Source organism: Quercus lobata, chromosome 4 (assembly GCF_001633185.2).
Source record: "Quercus lobata isolate SW786 chromosome 4, ValleyOak3.0 Primary Assembly, whole genome shotgun sequence".
NCBI lineage: Eukaryota > Viridiplantae > Streptophyta > Magnoliopsida > Fagales > Fagaceae > Quercus > Quercus lobata.
The window spans coordinates 6,173,077-6,200,146 of record NC_044907.1 but is presented as its reverse complement, the minus strand read 5'-3'; the positions used below and the strand labels follow the sequence as shown (position 1 = coordinate 6,200,146).

Genomic DNA, 27,070 nt, shown 5'->3' with positions numbered 1-27,070 from the left:
TCGAGTTACGGAGTTAGTAACATGTTGTAATTATCTCTAAAAAAAATTACTAATAATCTCACTCTTTTCTTAGCGTAAAAAATTTAAAAGAAAAATCAATAATAAAGAAATTTAAATTAAATTAAGTTTTACTTGTGTCTATTAAACAAAAATAAATAAATATTTAGTATAAAACCATTAATTAGATCATTTTTATACTATTATTAATATACATTATTTAGATTTACCTCTCTCTCTCTCTCTCTGAGAAAAGAGAGAGAGAGAGACATCTTTTAATTATGATTATCGCATTCATTTGATTGAAAGATCATAGTTTAGCTTAAAATTTTCTAATTTTCATTCTTTTGAGATTTGATAGACTAATGTTAATTATGTTAGTTTTAGCTATTTATAACTCATTCAAGTCAAGAACCTTGTAAGCTAGTGATATAGTATGTTCCCCATAGTACATACTATCAAATTATTAAGAAAGAATTTAAAACTCATTATATTTTTAGAAAGCAACCCCAAATTAAATAAATTTGGATTAAATTAGGTTAGTTATTTTATACAAATTCTCAAATTTAAATTTGTATTACTAATACATATGAATGAAATATGTATCATCCCTAAATAATTTATTGTCAATAGTTTCTTGTGGCAAGCATGGCCAGTCATCACTAGACTCACTATTTAGAATGGCCATTCTTCTTTTTTGTCCTTACTTCTTTGTCCTTTTACAGTATTTTACTTATGATCTCTAAGTCTATGGTTTCTTTTTACACGTTACAATTTGCTAGATTGCTCTAACTCCTACCACGTGTGTGGCTCACGTGTTCTAGTCACCATCTATCACCCACTTCAATGTATTTACTATTTTATTTGTTAATTGTACCGTTTCATTAGTTTTTTTAGGACAATAACATTTCATTCATTTCTTTCTGGTTTCCAAAATGTGACTTTTGACACTGATGTGGTTTTCTTTGCTTGCTTGCAAAACACTTCTTGCTATTTAGAGCATCCACAATATCATCATTTTTTGCTCTTTTTTTTGGGACCAACTTATTTTTACTTCCACTTATCACTAAAATAACTTTAATTATCTATTGCAAGTTTCAGTTAATTCAATGGTAATTTTTTTTTTTTTATTGTTGAATAAAAAATCTATGGTATGTTTAAATTAATTAAAATACATTGATTTCTTTTGATAGAAATTGAACTCTAGCTAAACTGATTCTGCTTAAAATAAATTTTATTTCCGTAAATAAATCATAATTAAATTTGGTAAGTTATTTTTTTACAAAAATGTCTAACTTATTTTTTTTTTTTTATTAATTATGTATGTATGATGTATCATATGTATATATCTTTCTTTAACGTGACTAGTTTGAAATAAGTTGGTTAAGGCTTTGAAGATACAGTAAGAATGCAAATATGTGAATGAGGAAATGTACAACAAATATTTAAAGAGAATTTGTTTGATAAGAAACAGGTACTAAATTTGTAATGTTACAAAATTTATTATCTCTTTTATATAAATTTAATTTAATTTGGAGCTTCTGAGTCATTAGCTACAAAATTTTTCACCTTTCATTAAGAAAAGAAAATATGAAACCAATTAAGCGCAGAGATCATATTCTTTCAAGGAAAAATGACTAGGCTGCTTGGACAGGGTTCTTCAAACTTCTTTTGTATTTTTTTATTGAATGTGAATTTTGAAAATATAACCATTAAATTACATGTTCTTTACGTTCTTAACACACATGTCAAATTATTGTTCAAATCGGATGTTATTTACAATTTGTTTTTCTATACATAATTTTAGATCACAAAAACTAAATTTAAACATTTGATTTATGAAATAGCTTTTTTTTTTTAAAAAAATTTTCTTGGAATTTTACGAGCATGAAAGATATAATAAAACAAGCGATCCGATAATTAGATTTTTAAAATTTACATCCAATAAAAAAATATCGAAAAAGTTTAAAAAGTTTTTTTTAGACTACTTCAACAAAATGTCATATCACTAGGAAGACTAATGCTTGTGATCAATGGCGAAACCAGAATTCCAGTTGGGGTGGGGGCGGGGGGGGGGGGGGGGGGAGAGATCAAAAGACAATAAAAAAAAATTAAAAAAATTAATTGATATTATTAATAAGATTATAAACAACAATAATTATCATAAAAAATATATTAAAATGTAAACAAATGTGAAATAATTAAACAATTGTAAAACAACCAATTTATAATTACTAACAACTAAAGTAAGAGATTAATCTATATACACAAATTTTAGATATCTAATTTGAGAAAATAAATTTTTAACTTTCTTTCTATGAAAAAAAAGAAAAAAGAGATGGAGGTCTACTACTACTAAAGTAAGAGCTTAATCTATATACAAAAGTTTTAGATATCTAATTTGAGAAAATAAATTTTTAACTTTCTTTCTATGAAAAAAAATAAGAGATGGAGGTCTACTACTACTACCACCACTACTAAAATAAAATAAATTATTCTAAGATCCATCCCAACTAAAATTATGAGTGCTGTGAAAATATTGTAAAATTTTATTATGTTTCTAGACTTAGTGGGAGATAGTTTTTTTTTTTTTTTCATATCATGGTACAATTTGTGTATAGTAAAAATAGGAAAATATTTCTTTGTTTTACTATTCAAATATCAACAGGGGCAAAAAACTACACTGATAAGTAGAAGTATATATAAAAGAAGAAAAGGGCTCACTGGTTCATTGAAACAATGTCTTGGCCTGACACATTGAAATTATTTTGAAATTAGTTAGACTTCGAAGGCTTTGAATATTTACCAAATGGGTCAAAGCATTTGGTCGCGGTATTTACAGATCAATTATTGCAGACAAATGGACCCAAGTCCAACACTCACTTTTCAAATCCTATATGCTCATCCAATTACTGAAAATCGATTGAATTATAAATGGTTTAAAATTGCTATAATTTAATTATTTTATTAGTTTCTCAAAAAAAATTATTTGTTAGTTTGAAAAATACATACGATATTATATTTAAAAAAAAACTATAATTTTATTAAAAATCTAAAACAAGTACAAGTAATCGCACATACATACTTCTAGAAATGCAGTTGGCAGATTATAATTATTACAAGAGAAAATAGTTTTAAGAGCAACACAAAGTTTAGCAAAATAATGAAATTCAGAGTTAAGAGATTTCTAATCTAGCAAAACTCATAGCTAACAAAATACAAACTTAAATCAAGAGCATTACATTTTACTCTCATGACAATAGAAATAGACCAAATCATTTAGACCTAGCCAAGTTTAAAGCCCACAAAATTGTAGTTGCTTCAGCTTCAATGGGAGTGCATAAGTCATAAGTCAGTTGACAAGATTTTATTGATTTTTATTTAATTTCACTAATAACATCATTTTTTCTCATGGATATCAAATTTGTTGTATCTAAACACATATTACATGAATTTGCTAAAAACTTTTTAAATAAAACTAGGTTTTTCTTATATTAAAATAAGATAGCTTTTAGTTTTTGAAATGGACTTAGGTTCAGTGCATGCACAAAAGCATTGGACCTATTGAAATGCTGACATGTGTCAAATATTTGCCACGTAACAACATCCTAATGAGTCCAATGCTCCTGTGTACTAGATCCAGTCCTTACCCTAGTTATTTGTCACACATTTAATATGAAATCTACAAATAATTATATCTTTTGAGAAATACCATAAAAAGAAGCTACTGAATATTATGTTACACCTATACGGACATGAAGTTTGATCAATTATTTATTTTAATCCTTTAGATTCACTTTAATATTTCCGTTGATTATTTCATTCATATTTATCTTCAACTATTAAAATATTATTTTTTAATTCTAAGATTTATTTATATTTTTATAAACGATTAAAATATTTCATTTTTTTTCTTTCCTAAATTATTAAAAATGTTACACTTATCAATTTTCAATTTTAAAATTTCCTTTTTCCACCTAAACTTTTGAAAAACATTCTTATTTTGGTCACCAAACTATATTGGAAGAATATTTTTGATAACTTTACAAATATAAATGTATTTTTTAAAATTTAGCAACGAAAAAAATTAAATTCAGGTAAATATCAGGGACAAAAACAATATTTAGGCTTTTTAAAAAAAAAAAAAAAAAAAGACTCATTTAGCCTTTGAGTTTGCTGAACCATACTCATATATATATGCACCTCCCAAACCACATATTCCCTTTTATTTTTCCTTGATAAAGCACATGGGCTTGGTATATGGCATGGTGGATAAGTCATTAGAGAGCTTAGAATAGTATGGGTCATAACGGTTGTTGTGTATAGTAGGATTTTATGGGTTTCAAACTTTCAAAGATGTTACGTGAAGTCAAGACTTGTGGGCTAAAAAGCCCAATCTGTGAGGTAGAGATATAGATGAACCTGGGTCTTGAACACATTTTGCGATAAATACATCTATGGGCTTCATTGGGCTTGAGGCCCAACCCGAATATGTTGTGTGAGAAGTCCACTTCGTGTTGAGACCACTAATTAAATTCAGCTTCAATCTGACTATGATTTGCTTCAGTAGATAAGCGCATAGTCCATAAAACCATTATAGGACTGTTTGATATATAGGATGCTTTTGACATTTGGGCAAGGTGTTTGAGAAACTTAAGATGGAACTGACCTGTTTTGTTGGTAGCATAAACAACATCAATTGCTATTGCTATTGCTTTTGCATCAGTAAGGAAACATTATGTTGCAGAGACATTCATTATAGATGGTGTAAAATATCTAGAAAATAGAAGGATAATAATCACTTTTCGAAATATTTTCCTGAAAAGCTAGAACATGGTTCCTATGTGATTTACACAATTGAATATAATGAAAACCTATTCATAAAGTGGTTTTAGGACTGAGGGATTAGGCTATTGAAACTTGAAAGGCAATCATGCATGTCTGACAAAAAGCTTTACTAGCCTAGCCTTAGCAGAAGCGGATGGTATATAACCTTCAACTTCCTTTTCATTTAGCAAATCCTAAATATCACATTTAGTGTTTGTCAATTGTGAATCCAAAAGACACAACGCTATACTTCAGCAGAAATTTTATACAGCCAGCCCTTGCTGCGGAAAGAAAAGCTACCAAGCTAAGCTAAAACAGACAGAGAGACCCATGTAACTAAACAGCACCCTATTCTTTATTGACATTTTAAAGCCCTTGCAAGCTCTAGTTCTAACTCTTAACATCATATTTAAATCAACTATATGACTATTCTCAATACGAATAGGATCATTATGGACTCTTGCATTTCTTTAGATCCAAATATGGTAGATGAATGTAGCCCAAGCAAGCTTGCACAAGGTGGCCTCAAGCCTTTACCCATTGAAGAATGAATCCACTATCTCCATCGGGAAAAATTGCCAATTGATACCATAACACACAATGAAGTTACTTCTTTCTTCTTCTTCTTCTTCTTTTCTTTGTACAATCTAATAGGAATTAAAAAAAAAAAAAAAATCAAGCAAGCACGGTTAACACAAACAGAAATATCCAGAAACAAACCATAATCAAAACATCGATTTTTTACGTGGAAAACCCTCCAATGATAGGGAAAAACCACAGGACCTAGTCCAGTAAAAAATCTTCCACTATTGAATAATGAGTTTACAACAATTTTCTCTAAACAAATGCTAATAACTACCAAAACATTGAAGAACACAATTTTTAGATTACAACAAATTTACATCACAATTAAGTCGATTTCAACAATAACAAGAACACCAAGTGGGCCTCAACATCTAAACAAATGGAGAGGAATTTCAAAAGACAAGTCGCAGATTAACCAAGTACTCTTCCAACACTTTTTGTCATAATCTTCTTTGTAAAAGAGTAAGCATTAAAGAGATGATTCCTACAGCACTCCAAATACTCTCTGCAGATAACACAAGATAATAGCATTGTCACCCCAATTTACCAGCCTGTAATGAGTTATTATAAAAGGTCCTTACAAGCTTCCCTTTTATGTTTAGTTCATTTTTTCAAATGCATATAGCTAGAGGTCAATCAAGAATGACTGCAATGATGATGCATGTTGCACCCTCAAGCTAGCCAAAGTTTAACAATGGCAGGGAATTGTGAAAAATTGCCATGAATTGGTTATTCAAGTGAGACAAGATGGCAAAAAAAAATTATTTTTCCCAAGTTTATAACAATAAGCAATGGGAACATAGCCCAAAATGTACAAAGAAATTCCACTAAAATTGTATATGCTTCCAACCACATGAAAAAAAAATTGATGTTAAGCTCTAGATCATTAAACTACGGCAGAAAGTAAGATCATAATAGAGACAAAATGTTATTTATAAAAGGTTTAGGCTCAGATATTTACACTTGGTTTTGTTTTTTAATTCCAATTTTTTCTGCATCTAGGTTCAAATCAAGTGAGAAATCATCAAAAACAAAGGAGAAGAGGAAAGGAATTAGCATTTGAATAACCCTCTCCCAACTATTCCAAGTTTATTGGAAAAAGTAAGGACTTGATCAAGCCATTATTCTTGTAAAGACTTTGAAAAGCACATTCATCAACTTCTGTAAAAATGAATAAAAAAACAAATAGTATGCAACTTTTTCCTTTTTAGTGTGTGAATCAAATATACGAATGAGATTTTATTCAAAATACTCACTAACCTTTGATTACAGAGTGTAACCAAGTACCTTTCGTACTTCATCCAAAATGCTAAAAGTATCCAAGTGATTCATCGTATTTCAACTGTTGACAGAACACCAGGTATTGAATTAAATAATAATAATTATTATAGAACTTTGAAACAATTCAACAGTTTGGTTACTTTGAAATAAAACAAATTGGCCAAGATTCTATACATGTCAGATTTTTTATTATTAGAAAACTTTAGAAAACCAACAGGTTTGCTAAAGTGATCCCCATTCAATTATATACATTGGTTCTAATATTTTTGATATCGAAAAGAAAAAAATTCATTCTTTTTTTCAAAAAAATTGTATTGAAATCAATAAATGATAGAGAGTAGAATTCTAAAAAGTTCATTTTCTTTCATTTTCAACTGTTTTCTCAGCTAGAAAATAAAAATTCAATACAAAAAAGGGGTATATAGAATGCATACCAGAAGTGATATGAGCGATTTTGTGCAAATCCTGACCTGTTTGCTTTTCACATCTTCTCTGTAACTTGGGACAACCGGCAATCTCCAGACTTTGTAAAGACGTGAGATCTCGCATCTCAAGGCATGCAATTAAAAGAAAAAAAAAAAATAAAATATATATATATATATATATATATGAAAAAAACTCTGAAATAATTAGACAGTTTGGTTGCTGAGAAATCAAAAAAATTGGACAGGAAATTCTGTCTCGAAAAAATTTTCTTATTAGAAAACCTCAGAAAACCAAAAGATTCAATAAAGTGAGCCCCATTGAATCCAATGCCATCGTTGATTATATAGAAAATCCATAAGAGGAACAAAGATATCATCATTTGTCTTCCCAATTTTTAATTTTTTTTTATTTAGAAATTTAAATAACAAAATCGAATTCTAAAAAGTTCTCTTTCTTTCTTTCTCCAACTGAAATTTAATAAGACAATTAAAAAAGCAAAGAATGGGTACCAAGACAAGGTGTTATTGAGTTGGTCGTTGTAGCACTCGTAGAAGATGAACTAGGAACACTGTGATTATCTTTGGATAAATGGACAAATAAGGGACATGAGTGATCTTGGGACAATCCTCTCCAATTTCCTTTTTGCATCTTTTCTTTAGGCAGGGACAATTTACAATTCTCAAATTTTGTAAAGATTTGAGATAGTGCATGCCATCAGGCAAGGCAATTAGATTGGGGCATCTAACAATTTCAAGCTCTTCAAGTGAGGTGAGATTGCAAATTGACTCTGGCAAAGTCATCAAATTGGGAAAGTCCGCAATTGTCAGTACCCATAAAGATGTGAGAGAACTAATCCCAGCAGGCATTGATGTCAGTTTAGAGGCGCATCTAGCAATTACAAGATGTTCAAGTGATGTGAGCTCACAAATCCACTCCGGCAAACTTATCAAATTGGGACATGCTGAAATGACGAGCTTTTGTAGAGTGGCAACATATTGAAGACCTCTGCAGGGAGAGACTCCAGCTTTAGTAGGCTCTTGAATCTCGAAGACCGAAGGCAATTGAGGTGTCGCCATTCCATGCCATCATCATTAATGTCACTTAATGATTTGAACCCATCGCAATTAGTAATCTATAACTCATATTGCATGGCTCAAGATAGAGATGAGAGTCCGGGGCAATTGATAATCACCAAATTCTTGAGAAAATTTAGATTTGAGGCCCACTCATTTGGCAGAGATGCCATATCCTTCATAGATCTCAAAAACATAGACTTTAATCTAGAGAAAGGTGAGGAGGAGGAAGAGGGAAGTGAAGAAGCCATTGTCATTGTTTGTTGCAAAGGCTTCCAGCTGACATTATCTAGATATAGTTGTTCTTCAAGATATGGAAACAAAGGCATGAAAGTTAGATTTGGACATTCAGAAATTAATAAAAAAGAAAGACAAGGAAATGAAGGCAACGATGGGTGATAGAGATGATGTGAGTAATCATGATCTGGTGTTGATACAACAAAATCCCTCCTCCTCCACCATCCTTTCAGTTTACAGCAATATTCGATTGTGAGTGATTTTAGTGATGGGAAGAATGTTCTTGATACTATAGTGATGGGAAGAATGTTCTTGATACCAGGAATATTTGCTACTTCTTCAACGGACCTCCAAAGTAGATCATTGAAGTATCATCTGCAACATTAAGCTTTGGCTTTTGATGGGAAGAATGTTCTTGATACCAGGAATATTTGCTACTTCTTCAACGGACCTCCAAAGTAGATCATTGAAGTATCATCTGCAACATTAAGCTTTGGCTTTTGTTTGATGAATGGATAAACCCTTGTGCTATCCATATTTGTATGAGTGTCACCTTATCCATTTCATAATCTTTAGGAAACAAAGAACAAAAGGCAAAACAACTTTTCAAATGTGGAGGAAGATGATCATAACTTAACTATAGAGTTGAAAAAATGCCACTCTCTTGTTGACTTACACTTTCTAGTACATTATTCTTGACATACAACCATTTATGCTCAGATCCCTCCAAGCGTAACACACTTCTAAGGACTTTATAGAAGGGGTACCCCTTGACAATTCTATACAATCTCCCTTCCAATTTTTACTAGTCTAGGATTGTTGGTCTCTTGCCCTTTCCTAAATGCTATTTGCTTGAATAAAGACCAAGATTGGACTTTAGAGAGACCATCAAGAGCGTACATTGCAACTGGGCTTGTAATATCTACAACCAATTTCATACGTGTAGTTATTACAATCTTACTTCCCTTGGCACCACCCATTAATAGGCTTTGCAAGTTCTCCCATTTGTGAGAATTTTCGTTCCACACGTCATCCAAAACAAGTAAGTATTTCTTTTGATCAATTTTTTTACGAAGTTGATGTTGCAATTGTCCATGCTGTGGTCTTCAGGTTTCTTAGCAATGGTATGTAATATTTTTTGAACAATTACTTTTACATCAAAAATATTAGAGACACCCGCATTTTTAGCTCAAAGAGTTTACAAAAATCTTCTCTAGAACAAATGCTAAAGACACTGAACCATTAAAAATACACAACTCTAGAATTACAACAAATATTTGTGACGCTATAGTGGATTTCGACAATAACAACAAAAAAAAGATATCACCAATTGGGACTTAGCATCTGAGCACATAAAGAGGAATTTCAAGCAGCAATCTGCAGACTAACCAAGTATATTTTCTACAGTTGATGCCATATTCTTCAAGTAACAGAGTAATAATAAAAAAATTGATCCCAATATCAGCATCACAACCCCAATTCACCAACCTGTCATAAGTTATTATAAAAGATCCCTACTCTCTCTCTTCTTCCAAGTTACCCTTTTATGCTCAGTTCATTGTTTCAAATACGTACTGCATTGAGGCCAATTAAGAACGACTGCAGTGGCAATGCATGCTGCATCCTCAAGCTAGCCAAAGTTTGACAATGACAGGGAATTGTGAAAATTCACCATGAATTGGTTATTCAAGGCAGTCGGCAATGGCCAGAAAAATATTTTCCCGAGTTTATAGCAATAAGCAATGGAATACATGACACAATGTACAAAGAGGTTCCACTAAAATTGTGTACGCTTCTAACCATATGAAAAAATATTGATGTTAAGCTCTGGACCATTAAACTATAGTAGAAAATAAGATAATAATAGAGACAAAAGATATATTTTGTATACAAGGTGCTCTTTCTAAAGGTGAAATTTGATTATGATATATTTCCAGGTTTCTCATTAACTGTGTAGGGATTTTTTTTTCCCCCTAAGAGGATTTGAGGGTAAATTTTCAAATACTCAAGTGAGGAAAAATCAAATCAGGTTGAGATTAACTCAAACACTTCAAACATATATATTTTTCTAAAGAAATATTTTAAAACCCCTAAAGCAAAACATTGTACTTGACTTCTAAACAAATTTGTTTCCCAAAGTTAGTGAGCACATAGACTCAATTATCAATATTTCAAACTTAGAATCTTAAGAAAGAAACTACAGTTAGAGAGAACAATTTTTCTTTCATTAAAACCTAAACATACACGTCCGCATATATCAACCAATCAATATTTTGGAAGCAAAAGAATTCATTTAAGGAACTCTATATTCAACAAAATAGATATTTAATCCCAAAGGGGAATAAGAGAATCAAGAGATGGGAAATTTAATTTTTAAGTTTTAAGTAAATTAAAACTTCAAAAAGTGTTTGCCTCATAGATTTCCTCTCTCTTAGAATGCCTCTCATCTAAGGAGCAGAACAACAGAATCGTTGACCTCAATCTAGCTACATCCTGGCAATTTTCTCAACCCTGTATCCCTCATTGCAACTTTTAGTCATGCATCATGATGGGGTCTGATATTGTTATTGGTACTGGATCATACATGAAACCATCCTTGGAAATTACTCTGTAGGTGATATATGGTGGTGTTTGTGAACATCTTGCCTGCATGGAAGGTTCTGTAAGTTAAAAGGACTTCTTCCATTACCATGGTCGCTAAATAGCTTTTACGAGGATGTCTTACCAGTGAATGGGTCAACCTTAGGATGAGCAGTAAAAGAATGTGACAATCTCTTGTCATAGTCCAGCATACCAAGTGTTTGGAGATCTCCATCTTCCAAAACTTTAACAGCATCTAAATAAAGTAATGAAGACAATTTCAATCCCACATCAGAAGCGAGGACATACCACCAAATTACTTGATGGAGTCCATATATGACAACCAAATTGGCATTGCTCCGTATTTCCTTTCGCCCACCATGAAAGAATAGAGCAGTTACATCATATGAATGGAAATCCAGAGGAAGACCAACCCTTTTCATTTTAATTTTTTAGAATGAAAAACACAAGAAGAAGACCAGCGTACAAGGTTTATCTGCCTCAGAAAGTGCTAGAACTTTCCCATGATGATACACCAGAGCTGTGTTAGCTGTACACAGGAGGGAAATACTTAGTGTCTTGCACTTCACACCAGGATTATCTAAACACGAAAAAAAATGTGCAGAGATACCCAATATACATGTTTAAAGACAGACTTTGGCACGGTGCATGTATCAGAGATATTCGACAAATACATGTGTCTACTAAAGGAAGGGAGCATATTCATCTAGGTAATACAAACTTCTGGCTCAGCTGGTAAAGGCCAGTGAAAAATTGGCAGGTTTTAAGTTCAAATCTTACCCACCAAAATTAATAAATGTTTTTTTTTTTTGGGTATCGCTGGGTGGTTGATAATTGAAATAAAGGAAGTAAATATGTCCAAGTGTGCACCACAATATTCAGCAAATAAAAATAAAAAAGAAAACAAAAAGGGGTTGAGCAACACATAATGTTAGGTAAACATATTTGCCAGGCAAGGTCTGAAAGAAGAATGCATTTAGACACTCCATTCTTTGAAACCTCGCCCTGTACCTGCATCCTAATATATGTGGACTTGATGGATAGAAGAACTATAAACACACTATTACCCAATAAAGAAGAACCCGAGCAACCAGAAAATTAAGCAAAATTATACATGGGATAATGTTTTTCAACTCTACTAAAATTTCTGTGCACAATTTCAGCAGATTTATTTTCCTTTGAGCAAACTTTGCATACCAGACTAACTAACCTGTTCCATATCCGTATGATACATCTAATATTTTCAATTTTGCTCTCAGTAATTGCATGTTCACCATGAATAATCCAAACAGCCCTTTAAGATCTCCAACCTGTAATGACATTTAAAAAGGAAAAAAAAAATGTATACAACAGGACCAACAAATCAAACATATACAACTGATGATTATCTATTCAAGATTTTAATTATGCAGAGGCAAAACATGTAACTAAAAAAGGGGGCATATCCTACTGAGGTTAACCATGCAAATGAACATACCAGAAATAAAAATAAGAAAAAAGAAACCCACAGTTTACTGATATACCTTCATAAATTTAGCACCTCCAAAATACTCTTCTTGTTTGATGCGAGATGTCCTTACATAGCAGGAGACATAGGTTGCTTTCCCATGCTTGATGAGCAAACCATGAGCTTGCCCCCTTCACTAATAGAGTGACACCTAAGCTTGCCAAGGGATCATAAAGAAGAAGAACAAGCTAAATATCTTCTTTTGAATCCTGATGATTGAACATTTCACCAGCATGTTCAAAGTTGTTTTGATTACGTCATGATTATTTTTCACTCTTAAGAACAGGTATTATTTGAAATCATAAACACTTCTAACTCACTAGTTTTTTTTTTTTATAAGTAAAGAAATTTTTTTTCTAAGACATAATAATGAGTCACCCAAGTTTACAGGAAGTATACAGCACGGGACCAAAATAATCAAATACACAAATTACAAGCATCCATCAAATCATAGACTGAAAAAATAGAATGACTTCCTATAATGGACATCCAATCTGATAGAGTTTTAAAGAAGAAAAGTTTTAAATCAGCTATAGTCCTTTCAAAATCTTCAAAACACCGGTTATTTCTCTCTTGCCATATGCACCACATCAAACAATAAGGGACAACCATCCAAATAACACCATTACGATGATAACCAAAATTTCCTTGCCAAAATGCAAGGAGCTCAACCACAATCTTTGGTGTCACCCAGTAGATACCAAACAAGGTGAACACCATAGACCACAACTCATAAACAATAGGACAATGTAGTTGCATTAAATAGTTAGGATGGCAACTTGTAACTCACTAGTTAGCATGGCAGTTGCATTCAATAAGATATTCTGGCTTGGCACATGCCCCACAAAGAAATATCATAGGGAAAATTTTCATTCTTAAGAAGCTCGATTTGGTTATTCTAGTTTGTTTTTTGATTGATAAGTCACACACACACCCGGTGGGTCTTGAAACCACTACCTAACCTTCCACCTTACTCTTATAAGGGGAGGAGGTGCCTTTTGAGCTAGAGCTCATTGGCAAGCTCGATTTGGCAATTCAATGTAGTTAAACTAGTAAAACTTCAACATTTAATGTCAAGATAGTATATGAATCAAATGGAAGGAACCTCAAGTAAGTGTGGAAGGGGGAAAAGAACAAATGTATCATTTTACCTCTTAGAGGACTTCAATTATGTACTAAAAAAATTATTCATTTGGCTCCACTGCCAAACTGCAGTTGTGTCAGAACAATCATGGTATTTTCAGTGAATTTCTCAACTAAGCACCATATAAAATCCAAATGATCTTGGCCAACTAAAGAATGAACTACAAGGGTTTACTGCACATGTACCCACCATATATAATGACTAAGGAAAATTACATAGAGCAGCCAATTGGCATTTTTTTCTTTGTTATATGGAGCTTTTTCCTTCGGAGTATGTGACACAAATACTTTTATAATGTAGAGAATTGGGCGTTGAGTAGCCACTAAAAAGAAACCATAAATTAAACACACAAAGCAGAGAAACATTAATGGTATTCTAGAGTAGGAAAAGTGGTATTGAAGTTATATCTTTGAACACTTTCTTCAAGAAAACTTAAAAGAAATGCTCTTTTGAATAAGGGAACAAAAAATCATGCACCCATCTCCATCAAACCTGCAAAGAGAGCAACAAAGGGATAAGTACAATGGTCATCTGATTAATATCTGAATTTTCATTCACAAGAACTAAAAAAATAAAACACTTCATATATGGTAGTTAAATGAATATGCTTCTTCACTTAGAATTAAGTCAAGTAATTACAGTAAATAGTTCCACAGACGGGCTTATATATTTTAATTAATTAAAAAAAAAAAAAAAAAAAAAAAAAAAAAAAAAAAAGACATACCAGTGATATCCAGCAATAGGAGAAAACTTCGGGTTAGGACCCACCCTAACAAACTCTCGATTTAAGCAATCCTGTAAGATATATTCTACGTTCCATGTCTTGGGCAACAGAGGCAATAAGATGCAGCTTGATGCATTGGAGAAATAAATGAATAATTGGTCAAATTGTTGGCTACACTTACTTGAAACGAAATATATATATATATATATATATATATATATATATTTATAGTAACGAGATAGCACATATCAAACTCAAGGTGATAGGAATTCTTCAAATTGACAGGTTATTGCATGACAAGGACCACTATTACCCAGCAACAAGGCTTTAGTATAATACAAAAGAAGAAGCTAGAATGGTAATTGACCTGTTTCTTATGTAGCATGAAGCTTATTTAATACATTTTCATTTGCAGTGTTGTAAACAACATCAACTACTATTGCTCTTGCATCACTAAGAAAACATTATACACCACAAAAATTTGTTACGGACGTAAATCACGTAAAACATAAAAAGATGACAATCACATCTGCACATGGGCTTTGAAATGAGGCCCTTAAGCTGAACTATAAGGTTCTTGACTAATGGGGTTTCCTTTGAGAAACCACAAAAGTGGTTAGCTGTGATGGCTACAATTAGTTCTAAATTTGTTCAGTATGGTAATTTTTCAGAATGTGGAATTAATTCTTAATTCACCATTTTGGCATAAAAATCAAGTACAAAATACTTTCCTGAAAAGCTAAACTAATGTTCTTATGCGGTTTACACCAATCAAATATAATCATCATTGCCTATTGAAAGGCTTTTTTGCATGTTTGACAAAATGCTTTACCAGCTTAGTAGAACCAGATGGTATATCACCTTCTACTCCCCTTTCATAAAGTATATATGGTGCTAAGCAGCTAGCAAATCCTAATGTTTGGTGCAAGTCAATTCTTAATCCAGTTAAATCACAATGACATTTTTATTGCTTCTTCTGAACTCAATGCCAGAGCATGTTTAGCCAGATTTGTGTAATGCATTTCAACTTGTCTAATAATTTTCTAGTGTAAAATAAAAAAAAGCCTCTGGATTTGTAATCAGCTTTTGAGATTCATGATATACATCATAAAGCTTTTGCAGCTGACTTAGTGCTCAGGCTATTTGGATACTATTTCTTGTCCTCTGTTTTTGGATGAATGAGGAAATTTTATTAACACAAAAATTATCACATGGAGTTCAAAAGACAGAACACTACATCTCAGTAGAAAAAACAGCCAGCCCCTGCTGCAAAAAGACCCATATAACTATATGACTATTCTCAGTTTTTCACTATGGATAGTATCATTATGGACTCTTGCATTTCTTTAAATCCAAATATGGTAGATGAATATAGCCCAAGCAAGCTTTGCACAAGGTAGACCTCTTTGTGCCAATTCAATAGGAACTTCAAAAAAATTAGGCAAGCCCAATAATCAACACAAAGCAGAAATATCCAGCAACAAACCACAATCAAGACACCAAATTTTTACGTGGAAACCCTTCAATGAGAAGGGAAAAACCACGGGACCTAGTCCAGTAAAAAATCTTCCACTATTGAATAAAGAGTTTACAACAATTTTCTCTTAAACAAAAAGCTAAAGACTACCAAAACAAGAAGAACACAATTATTAGATTACAGCAAATCTACATCACACTAAAGTCGATTTCAACAAGAACAAGAACACCTAGTGGGCCTTAGCATCTGAACAAATGGAGAGGAATTTCAAATGACAAGCTGTTGATTAACCACGTACTCTTTCAACACTTGCTGCTTGAATCTTCTTGTAAAAGAGTAATCATAAAAGAGATGATCCCTACAGCACTCCAAATGCTCGCTGCAGATAACACAAGATATCAGCATACAATCCCAATGATGATGCATGTTGCATCCTCAAGCTAGCCAAAGTTTAACAGTGGCAGGGAATTGTGAAAGATTGCCATGAACTGGTTACTCAAGTGAGAGAAAATGGCCAAAAAAGATATTGTTCCCAAGTTTGTAACAGTAAGCAATGGGAACATAACACAAAATGTACAAAGAGATTTCCACTAAAATTGTGTATGCATCTAACTGCATGAAAAATGTTCTTTATGGTAGAAAATAAGATCATGATAGAGAAAATGTTTTTTATAAAAGGTTTCAAATAGGCTCAGATATTTACCCCTGGTTTTGTTTTGTGCTTCCAATTTGTTCTGCATTTAGGATCAAACCAAGTGAGAAATCGCCATAACACAAGAAGAACAAAGAAGAAGAGGAAAGGAATTAGCATTTGAATAACCCACTTCCAGCTATTCAAAGTTCATTGGAAGAATTAAGGACTTGAGCAAGGCATTTTTCATGTAAAGACTTCAAAACAGCACATCCATCAGGATCTGTAAAAATCATTTAGAATAATGAATCAAATAGGAATATATGCATCTTAACGTGTGAATCAAATATATGGAATGAAATTTTATTCAAAATATTCATTAACCTTTGATTATAGAAAGTGTAACCAAGTACCTTTCGTACTCCATCCAAAATCCTACCAGTAAGGCTCTGTACGTAATGTAACTGTGAACCAGAACACAAGTCATGGAATTAAATAACATTAATAATAATAGAACTTTGAAACAATTCAACAATTTGGTTGCTTTGAAATCAATCAAATTGGCCAAGATTCTATACATCTCAGAAATTTTTGTTATTATTAGAAAACTTTAGAAAACCAAAAGCTTTGCCAAAGTGAGCCCCATTCAATTATATACATTGGTTCCTATATTTTTGAAACCCAAAAGAAAAAATTCTTTTTTTTTTTTTTTTTTTTCAAAAAATTGTATTGAAATCAATAAATGATAGAGAATAAATTTTTAAAAAGTTCACTTTCTTTCATTTTCAACTGTTTTCTCAACTAGCAAACAAAAATTCAAAACAAAAAAAATGGGTATATAGAATGCGTACCTAAAGCGATATGTGCGATCTTGTCCCAATCCTGACCGGTTTCCTTTTCGCATCTTCTCTGTAACTCAGGACAACGCCGAATCTCCAGTTTTTGTAAAGACGAGAGATCGCGCATCTCGTCAGGCAATGTTTTCAGATTGAGACAGTTGTAAATTGTAAACTGTTTAAGTGAGATAAGATTCCCAATCCACCGAGGCAATGTTTTCAGATTCTCACAATTTCTAATAAAGAGCGTTTCCAGGGTTGTAACGTGTTGAAGACCTACAGGTAAGGAATTCAGTTTTGGAAGGCCGGAGAAGTACAGATGAGTGAGGCGATTGAGATGTCGCCATTCCATTCCGTCCACGTCACTTCCTAGATTTAACTCCTTGCAATTGGAAATGTATAAACGCTCGAGAGAAATTAGATTTGATACCAACCCATCTGGCAGAGACACAACATCTGGCAGATTTAATATATACATAGATATTAATTTGGAGAGATGAGAAGACGAAGAAGAGGAGGAAGAGGGAAGTATTGTCTCTTGAAAAAGCTTTGAGCTAACGTTAGTTAGTCGTAGGACTTCTCCGAGATAAGGAAACAAGGGCATGGAAGTCATATTAGGACAATTACAAATCCAAAAATAAGAAAGACAAGGAAATGAAGGCAGTGACCGGTTATGCTGATGTTGTTGATGATCTGTCATTGATGCGCTCCTCCACCATCCCTTTAAGTTAGGGCATTCCATAATCCAAAGAGATTTTAACGATGGGAAGAAGGATAAAGTAGAAACTTCCTCACTTATATCACGATCTGATATGCATTCCAAATCTTTCATTTCATCAAGCCATAAGCTTTCTAGAAATGGGAGTTCAGACAATGGTGGCAGGTGATTGCAACTGTCACATCTCCTTAAAGTGATTTTAACAAGATTTTTGATGGAAGAAAGCCAACTTGAAAATGTCACACCAGTGTAACCACACACTTCCAAAATTTTGAGATTTGGATGTGGTTGGAGGCTATCTAATAACATCTCATCATGTCCTTCTTGGTGAGCCCATGCTAATTCCAGTTTCTCAAGATGTTGCTTTTTCTTTAAATTTTTGACCTCATAATCTAAGTTAGCATCTTCCAATTGTTCTAAAATTTGGATCTTAAGTGTTCCTCTGAGGTTGTTTAGCCCATTCAATTCGCCTAGTTCACCATTATTCCTCACATTGAATAACGGTAATGACTGAAGACCAGTCAGTTTCCGTAATCCTTGAGGCAATCTCAATTTAAAACAACCCCTATCATCAAGGTGCCTGAGGCTAACCAATTTTGTGATGTCCCTAGGCAATTGTTTAAGATTACGACAATCTTGAAGTTTTAGTGTTTGCAAATTCAACAGTGAAGTAATTGAATCAGGAAGAGTTTTAATAGGATTAAAAGAAAGATCTAAGTACTTCAAATGTATTAACTTCCCTAGGGAATTTTTCATTATTTCAATTTTCAATCCATGTAAATCTAATGCACGCAAACTTGGGAAAATCTCAATCAGTGTACTCAGTGTTGACTCATCCATGGCGTCAGATGCATTCTTACTATGTGTGAACAGAATAGTACGTACCTTGCTGCTTGCTTTAACCAAACTTAAAGTTTTAGTAAAAGATGAAACACTAGAAAATGATACATGTCGAGTTATTCCATCCAAATAGTCAAGTCTACAGTTTGCCCCTACAATTAATAGTGCAAGATCATGATATAAATCGTGCATCTTATATTTTAAAGCTCCCCATCTATCCCTTACTTCCTCAAAAAAATTGCAGTGTAGATCCTTGAAGTATTCATCTACAACACCTTCTACTTGCTGAGTATCATCATTTGGTAATTGGACAAATCCATGTGCCATCCAGAGTTGAATCACTGTCATCTTATCAATCTCATAATTTTTAGGAAACAAAGAACAAAAGGCAAAACAACATTTTAAATATGATGGAAGATTATCATAACTCAACCTTAGAATCGGAAAATTATCACCCCCTTGTTCAATTACATTTGCTACTACCTTATCCCTGATCTTTGACCACTCGTTTGGTTTCTTAGAGTACAATACATTTCCTATGGACTTTATGACTAGGGGCACTCCTTGACATTTGCCTACAATCTCCCTTCCAAAATCTACTAGTGTAGGGTTTTTAGTGTCTTGCCTATTTCTAAATGCTAATTTCTCAAATAAAGACCAAGAATAGTCTTCAGAGAGACCTTTAAGAAAATATGTTTCATTAGCACGTGTAATATCTACAACAAATTTGTCACGCGTAGTTATTACAATCTTACATTCCTTTGCACAACTACTTAAAAGTCCTATAAAGTTATTCAAAACTTTACAATTTTCATTCCATGAATCATCCCACACAATTAAAATTTTCTTTTGAGAAATTTTGTCATGAAGTTCCCTCAATGGATCCATTTTGAGGACTTCTTCAGGATTAATCTTACGACGTTTCTCTCGCATTAGTTCCATGCTATCATCTTTATCAATACCCATTATTAGCTTTTTAGCAAATGTTGTCACCTCAAAGACATTTGAGACACACGCCCATATTTTTAGCTCAAATTGTGTATCGACTCTATCATCATTATAAACACATTGAGCAAGTGTGGTCTTGCCTATACCCGCAATCCCCACAATAGCAACAACTAAAACATTCTCTTCATTGTTAGGCTCTAATAAGCGATTTATGATTTGATTTTTCTCATCTTCTCTCCCAATAACTTCATTATGAGGAAACCATGGGCGAGTCTCCCTATCCGGAATCACATTACGCTTTACAGTACTGCGTTCTTTCCAGTGAAACTTTTCCCTATCTTTGGCTATTGCATCTAGTTCCTGACTCAGTTTACTTATTTTAAGACTCATCTTAGGACGTCCTAAAACAACTGAGATTGAACTTAAGAAATAGCGTACCTTTTCTATAAAACTCCCACTCGTCTCTTTTTGCCTCAAAGCCAATTCAGTGTGGTACTTAGACTCATCCAACAAGTCATCTGCATCAAAAACTGCTTCCTTGAGCTTTTCGAGCCAGACTCTGTCTTGATGATTGTGGTTCTGCTCCTCCGCTGCATCCTGGAGTACAGCTTTGATTGTGGAAACAGTTTTCCTGATTTGTTCGAGGTCATCTTCAACATTCCAGAGCGATCCAACCTGTTCAAATGCAGCAGAGCCCAAATTTTCAATTATGGACCCAGCAACGCTAGAGAGGATTGGTTCATCCATTTGTTAGTGTGTAGTGAGAGAAAAAAGAAGGCTAAAAGAGAGAGAGGAAATCTAGAGGCTGGGATTCAAATGCTTCAATGCTAGGGTGTGGAAGAAAAACTTTCTAGTGAGTGAAAGATAGGCTATAAGAGCGAGACTAAAGGGTGAGACCGTGAGAGCCTGAAGTGAAAAGGAAGGCTTAAAGAGCAAGAAGAAAGCTAGAGAGAAATGTTGCTGTGAAGAAGGAGACGAGGAGGACCGAATATTTAAAGGGGAAGAAAGTTACCGTTACTAGTTTTCCTTTATGAATTTTCTTAGAAAGTTACATCAATCATGCATAGCTTTATGTTTTTTTAAGATAATTACTGTTACTAGTCTTCCTTTAAGAATTTTCTTAGAAAGCTACCGTTATATCATGCACAACTTTATGAATTTTCTTGGAATGTTACCGTTATCATTCATAGGAAAATGAGGAGGCACTATGTGATGGTGTTGACTGTTGAGCCCTTTTGAACACAGAGAAAACAATTTGGACCCAATAGTTCCCTTTTGCATCAACGAAGCTAATGCAAAATTTCTTAGAACAATCATGCTCATGCTCATGCATTGGAAATAACCGACAGTTCAGAGGCAGAGCCAAGTGTAGTGGTAGTAACTGGTAACAGAGTGTTATAATGTAGCACTAACATCTCTGTTCTGTTCTTCATATATATATATATTTGAGAAACAGAGCATGGCGCCAAAAAAGAAAAAAAAAAAAAAAAACAAAACAAAACAAAACAGAGCCTACAAAGGCTATTATATGTAGATGACAGACTAACTATATCTAATACCCAATCAACTCTTACACGTTTCCACTACTGCAAATAAAAAGCAAAAAATCAATTATTGTTTTCTCTTTTGTGTTTTTTTTTTCCCACTCATTTCTCTCATTTAATAAAAACAATGATAAAGCAAGGATTTTGTTTACACCATGACTATCTGGGTTTTCGCGGGGAATGTGGAATTGGTAAAAGAGAAAGTACAAAAGCACAACTTTTACAACAATTTTGTAACGTTTTTAGTGGTGGTGTGAGACAGCAATGATCGTTAAACATAGCTTTATTTTTATTTTCCATTGCATCAAAGTCTTTAAGCACCGTGGGAATCTACCTTGGCCCTTCTTTACTAGATTAATATATATATATATATATATATATATATATATATTTTTGTGCCTCCATTACATCCATCAAAATTCTAACGCTAGAGTATTAGCACAAATGTTCTAAAAAAAAATTTATTTTAACTTACCAAAAATTTACTTTATCTATTTTAGCATAGCATTTAACATTACACCTTGCATCTCATCTCTTATTTTAATACACCATTCATTAAAATAACACCCACCATCTAGTAGAAGTGTACTATAGCATGTGTTAAAATAATTTGATATATGACATATGTGATGGAGATGTATTTTTGGTATTTGGTGTTTTAGCATTTGGCACACTTGATGCTAATTCTCTTAGTTATTTCCTCTGACCAATTAGTACCTCATTCTTTAAAATGTTTTGGTATAACTTTTTTTTTTTTTTTTACGTAAATTTGAAAATAAACCGTAAATGAGTCGACCTTTGTCAAGTAGTAAGTGTTCAAATTTGGCTTGACAACAAATTACAAATATAAAATGTTTAAGTTTGGCTTGATAACAAATGTAAAATGTTTAAACTTAGCTCGAGTTTGAACCAATCCTATAATAAATGTTTGAAGTCAAGCTCGTTGAAAAGTCTAAAAGCTTGAACTTGACTTGAGTACTTGACTCATTAGTAAAGTTGAACTCAAACTCAAACTCGAGCTTATATCAAGTTTTTGAGCTTGAAATCTAACACAAATATATTATCAAGCCTATATAAAGCTTATTTGTTTGGACAAGCAATTACTACTCCTAATCATAGTAAGATATGGATTTAATTGTCAAACTTATATCAAGCTTATTACCAAGCCTATAAATGAGTTTAGGGTCAACTTATTTTGTGTTGAGCACCAATGTTTAAGAGTTTGTTCATGAAGATCTTTTTTTTTTATTTGCTCGTTTATTAAACAAGCAAAAAATGTAGGCACAAACTTGATTCTTTAATAAACAAACAAACATAAATAAACTTTTTATTGAGTCAAGTCCAAGCTATTTATGAATGGCTTGGTTCATTTATAATCCTACTTGAAAATCAAGTAGGTTGGGGGTGCAATATTTCTTTTATTTATTTATTTATTTTTTGAGGGGAGAACAATGGATCTTTATTAATGAACGCCTACCAAATTAGTTTGTAAAACAGAGTGAACCTGTGGGGGTGCAATATTTGTAGTAGTTAAGAGTTACAAACAATGTTAATTATGTTAGTTAACATTACAATATTTCTTGGAATGTTACCATTATCATGCATAGGAAAATGAGGAGGCACCATGTGAGAGTGTTGACTGTTGAGCCCTTTTGCAACAAAAGAAAACCGTTTGGACCCATATATCTCCCTTTTTGCATTTACGAAGCTAAAGCCAATTTTCTTAGAACAATCATGCTGACGCATGGGAAAGTAGTAGAGATTTCAGAGGCAGATCCAAATGAATAATAATGTAGATCTAACATTTTGCCTTAAAAGTCTAGCCCAGCCTTCTCTGCTTTTTGAGGAACAGAGCATGGCGGGAAAAACAGATCCTACAAAGGCTATTATATGTGGATAACAGACTAACTATATCTAATATGCAATCAAATATATACACGTGTCTACTACTTGAAATAATCTTTACAACACTTAACCAATACGACTTGTCATACGAATATGCACTTGTTTGGTAGTTGAGATTTTCCAAAAATAAAAAATAAAAAGAATTGTTGGTAGTTGTTACCAGTTACCACTTGTTATGGCATAGTAATAAACTAATAATGTAGGACTATCATTTAGCCTTGAAAGTCTGACTAACCCAGTCTCTTAGATTGATTTCTTGATCTTCTCAAAAAAAAAAAGAAAAAAGATTGATTTCTTGATACATTGCATTTTAATTAAGGGTCACATTAACACACATGTGGCTTCAGGGCAATTATTTACAAATAATTTTAGAAAAGTTTTCACACCACTCTTACTATAAATATAAAAAGCTATCAAAATATAAATTGTTTTTTTATTTTCCATAAAGACTTTTTAAAAATAGTTTACTAACAAATACATTTAGGGTATTTGTTTCCCTTTAATTATTTATTAAAATGACATTCAATGCCTTTATAACCAAAAAAAAAAAAAAAAACTCATTATTGTTGCTGAGTAAAAAATATAAAACATTATTATTTTTTCTTTTGATTAAGTCATATATATATATATTATTAATTGCTTAAATCTTTATTCATTGTTCAGGAAATTCAACTATGTCTAACTAATTGCTAAGCATGCCTATAAGTGTAGCACAGGCATCCACAAATATCAGTCCTCAAGCGTGTCACCTGCCCCCCTCATGGTTTCATTAAAAAAAGGCCAATTCAACTACTCCAATACATAAGGCAAATAAATTGTCAACTACAACTTTGCATTCAAAACGTGGGAAACATATTGATCAAGTTATGTGCGTAGATACACACTATCTTGTGTTCTTGATCATAGTGTCTTAACTTTCTCTGAGTTGGTATCAAAAAAAAAAAAAAAAACTCTCTCTGAGCTATCAGCTATGTTCGTACTTGTGTTGTGTTTATTCGTGCCCCCTAGTGGCATGCCATGAGCTTTTTGGGGTTTCTTATGGCACACACATGCACCAAAGAGTAATTATCATGTGTATACACACACAAGATAATTACTAATAAGAGAATTTACTACATGATATTCCTTTTTTTTAATCAATAAAAAGATAATATATTAATTATAAATTGGAGATTAATTACATCTAAGCAATTCATTAATCCAAGTCTAAGTTAACCCATTTTTTAGTTGCATTTTTCCTTAACCCCTCTCTCAATAATTTTTTTTTTTTTTTTTTTTAAATTTCTCAAAAAGATGTATAAGTTTCTAATGAAATATACTAACTAAATGAAGGAACGCAAACATGAAGAGTTACCAAAGCACACCAATCAAAGAGAAAATGGAATTCCTTGTGAAAATTTTCTCTTTACCTAATGGATTCCAAGAACCAAACAAAACCTAAAGCTTATGCTTGGAATGTCTCTCATTATCTATCGATTGTTTCAACTTCTCTCTTACAATCTCTCTCTCCTTCCTTAGCTCTTCAAGCAGCTTTGTAGAAGTTTTGAGATTTCGGAGCCTCCAAAGTTGAATAGACCACCATCTGAGAGTAATTACAAAAATTTCACATAAACTAAACCGAAATGAACCGAATAAACTAAAATGAACCAAATTGGCCCAGAAAGGACCAAGCTTGACCAAAATGGACTGAATGCATGATAATTGTTATTATTGATGCACAATTTCTTTAAACAAAATACTCACAAACATCCTTCCTCAACTCCTTCAATATTGAAAGAGAGAGGGAAAACTTATTACAAAAAGCAAAAGACCCTATTAGCATAAGCAAACGCCTTCCCCCCCCCCCCCCTCCTCTCCTCTCTTTTTGAGATAGTTACAATATGTTGTTAACTTCGTAGTTCAAACTCTTTCTCTCTTAAACTCCCAAGCACTTTACAAGGAATGAACAACATTATTTTCCTTTCTTCTAGCTCAACAAAATGCATAGGAATCAAAGCAATGGCTAATCTCAATAGCATTATTCAGCATAGCAAAATTAGACCACTCAACCTTAGGCAAACCCTCTTTCTCAATTCTCAAAAAAATAAAAAAATAAGGCAAACCCAAATTCAAAGAGCATTATCTGCAAAGAGTGGTTTCACTTTCCCCTCAACATTTCTTTGCTTCCACCGTGAGTAGAAATAAGGAAGACAAATCTCATTCAGAGCTAGCAACATATTTTACTAATATTTTTCAAGATACAGTTCCTCCACTTGATAATTTTACTAATGTTTGTCAATTTAATTGGTCATATCAATTATCATCTACCAAAAAAGAAAAAGAAAAAGAAAAAAACCAAAATCTCCTTCACAGTTCTAGTTATTCCGATTGTCCTCAAGTACTTATTGAGGTCCACTTAGCAAACATAGCATGTACTTGCATTTTTTAGTAATGATTGAATAATGATTTTATGCAATAGTTGCAGATTTTCTAGTTGTGACATATACTACAACACATCACCCATATATTATCAACAGGCGTGTACCACCCCAGTCTCACATGGCCATAAGCTTGTGCCAGGCTTCACACAGATAGCTCACTGTGAATTTCACTAAGGAGGCGTTTGATTCGTCGTGATGTTATTACATTATTGTAATTTGATATTAATGTAATCTCAATACAAGAATATAACATTACATTGTTTAGGAAGGTAATAAAACTAAGATGATGTGATATATTTAGAAATTGGGCTAATTACAACTTACCTATCTGTGGTTTGCCTCAAATTTAACTTACTTACCTGTGGTTTCATTTTTGACACTTTACCCACCCATGATTTATTCAGTTAATACTTCGTTACCCACCTTTCAATTTGTCGTTACTCTAACATGTTTGATCCCAAAATCAAATAACAAAACAGATCAAACACTCCTCTCCCCTAGCAACACACACACACACACACACCCCTCTCTCTCTCTCTCTCTCTCTCTCTCTCTCTCTCTCTCTCTCTCTCTCTCTCTCTCGTTTGCTCATCCATTGAGGATGCTACCCACCTGAGTTCTTAGACCCATTTATGCTTGGGATCTTTTGGGTGAAACATTTTTAGTGGTAGTGTGAGACAACAATGATAGTTAAACATAGCTTTATTTTTATTTTCCATTGCATCAAAGTCTTGAGCACCGTGGGAACCTGTAGTGACCCAAAAATGGGGGTCTTGCATTTCATGGAATTCCACATCGCCTAGGGAAGCACATGGGAATGTGTTTATTAGGAATGATTTCTTGTAGTGACCCAAAAATGGGGGTCTTGCATTTCATGGAATCCCACATCGCCTAGGGAAGCACATGGGAATGTGTTTATAAGGAATGATTTCCCTTCAATGTGTAGAGGCCTTTTCCCCAGCGCAACCTGGGGAAGAACAAAACCATGAGGGGTATGGGTAGGGGTGTGCATGGGTCGGGTTGGGTCGGGTTGAGGGGATTTTTTGACCCAACCCACCATGGTGGGTCAAAAATAATTCAACCCAACCCAACCCGTCACATAAGTCCAACCCAACCCAACCCAACCCACATGGGTTGGGTTGGGTCAAGTTGAACCCATGGGTTTGACAAATTTTTATTATTATTATTATTAAATTGAGTAGAAAAAAAAAATACTAATATATTAAAAAAACCTAAAGATTAGTATCAATGTAATTCCTTAAAGGCAAACAACACTAATAACTAAACAACAATAATAATTTATTAGGATTTGTGTAAACTAATTGGCTTTTATATAGGATAGGAAGAAC

The 27,070-nt window shown here is 33.0% G+C and overlaps 1 protein-coding gene and 1 long non-coding RNA gene across 2 annotated transcripts; both read right to left on the bottom strand.

The window, feature by feature from the left end:
• Window positions 1-10,892: 10,892 nt before the first annotated feature.
• LOC115984233 lies at window positions 10,893-11,586 on the bottom strand. The gene is made up of 3 exons (XR_004090434.1): window positions 11,494-11,586; window positions 11,152-11,262; window positions 10,893-11,072 (listed from the first exon to the last, which is right to left on the bottom strand). It is a non-coding gene; the product is annotated as an uncharacterized LOC115984233 (long non-coding RNA).
• Window positions 11,587-16,713: 5,127 nt separating this feature from the next.
• LOC115984467 (putative disease resistance protein RGA4) lies at window positions 16,714-20,599 on the bottom strand. Its single transcript, XM_031107490.1, has 2 exons — window positions 17,362-20,599; window positions 16,714-16,793 (listed from the first exon to the last, which is right to left on the bottom strand). The coding sequence occupies exons 1-2, from the start codon at window positions 20,597-20,599 to the stop codon at window positions 16,714-16,716; spliced, it is 3,318 nt and encodes a 1,105-aa protein (XP_030963350.1).
• Between the last annotated feature and the right edge of the window lie 6,471 nt (window positions 20,600-27,070).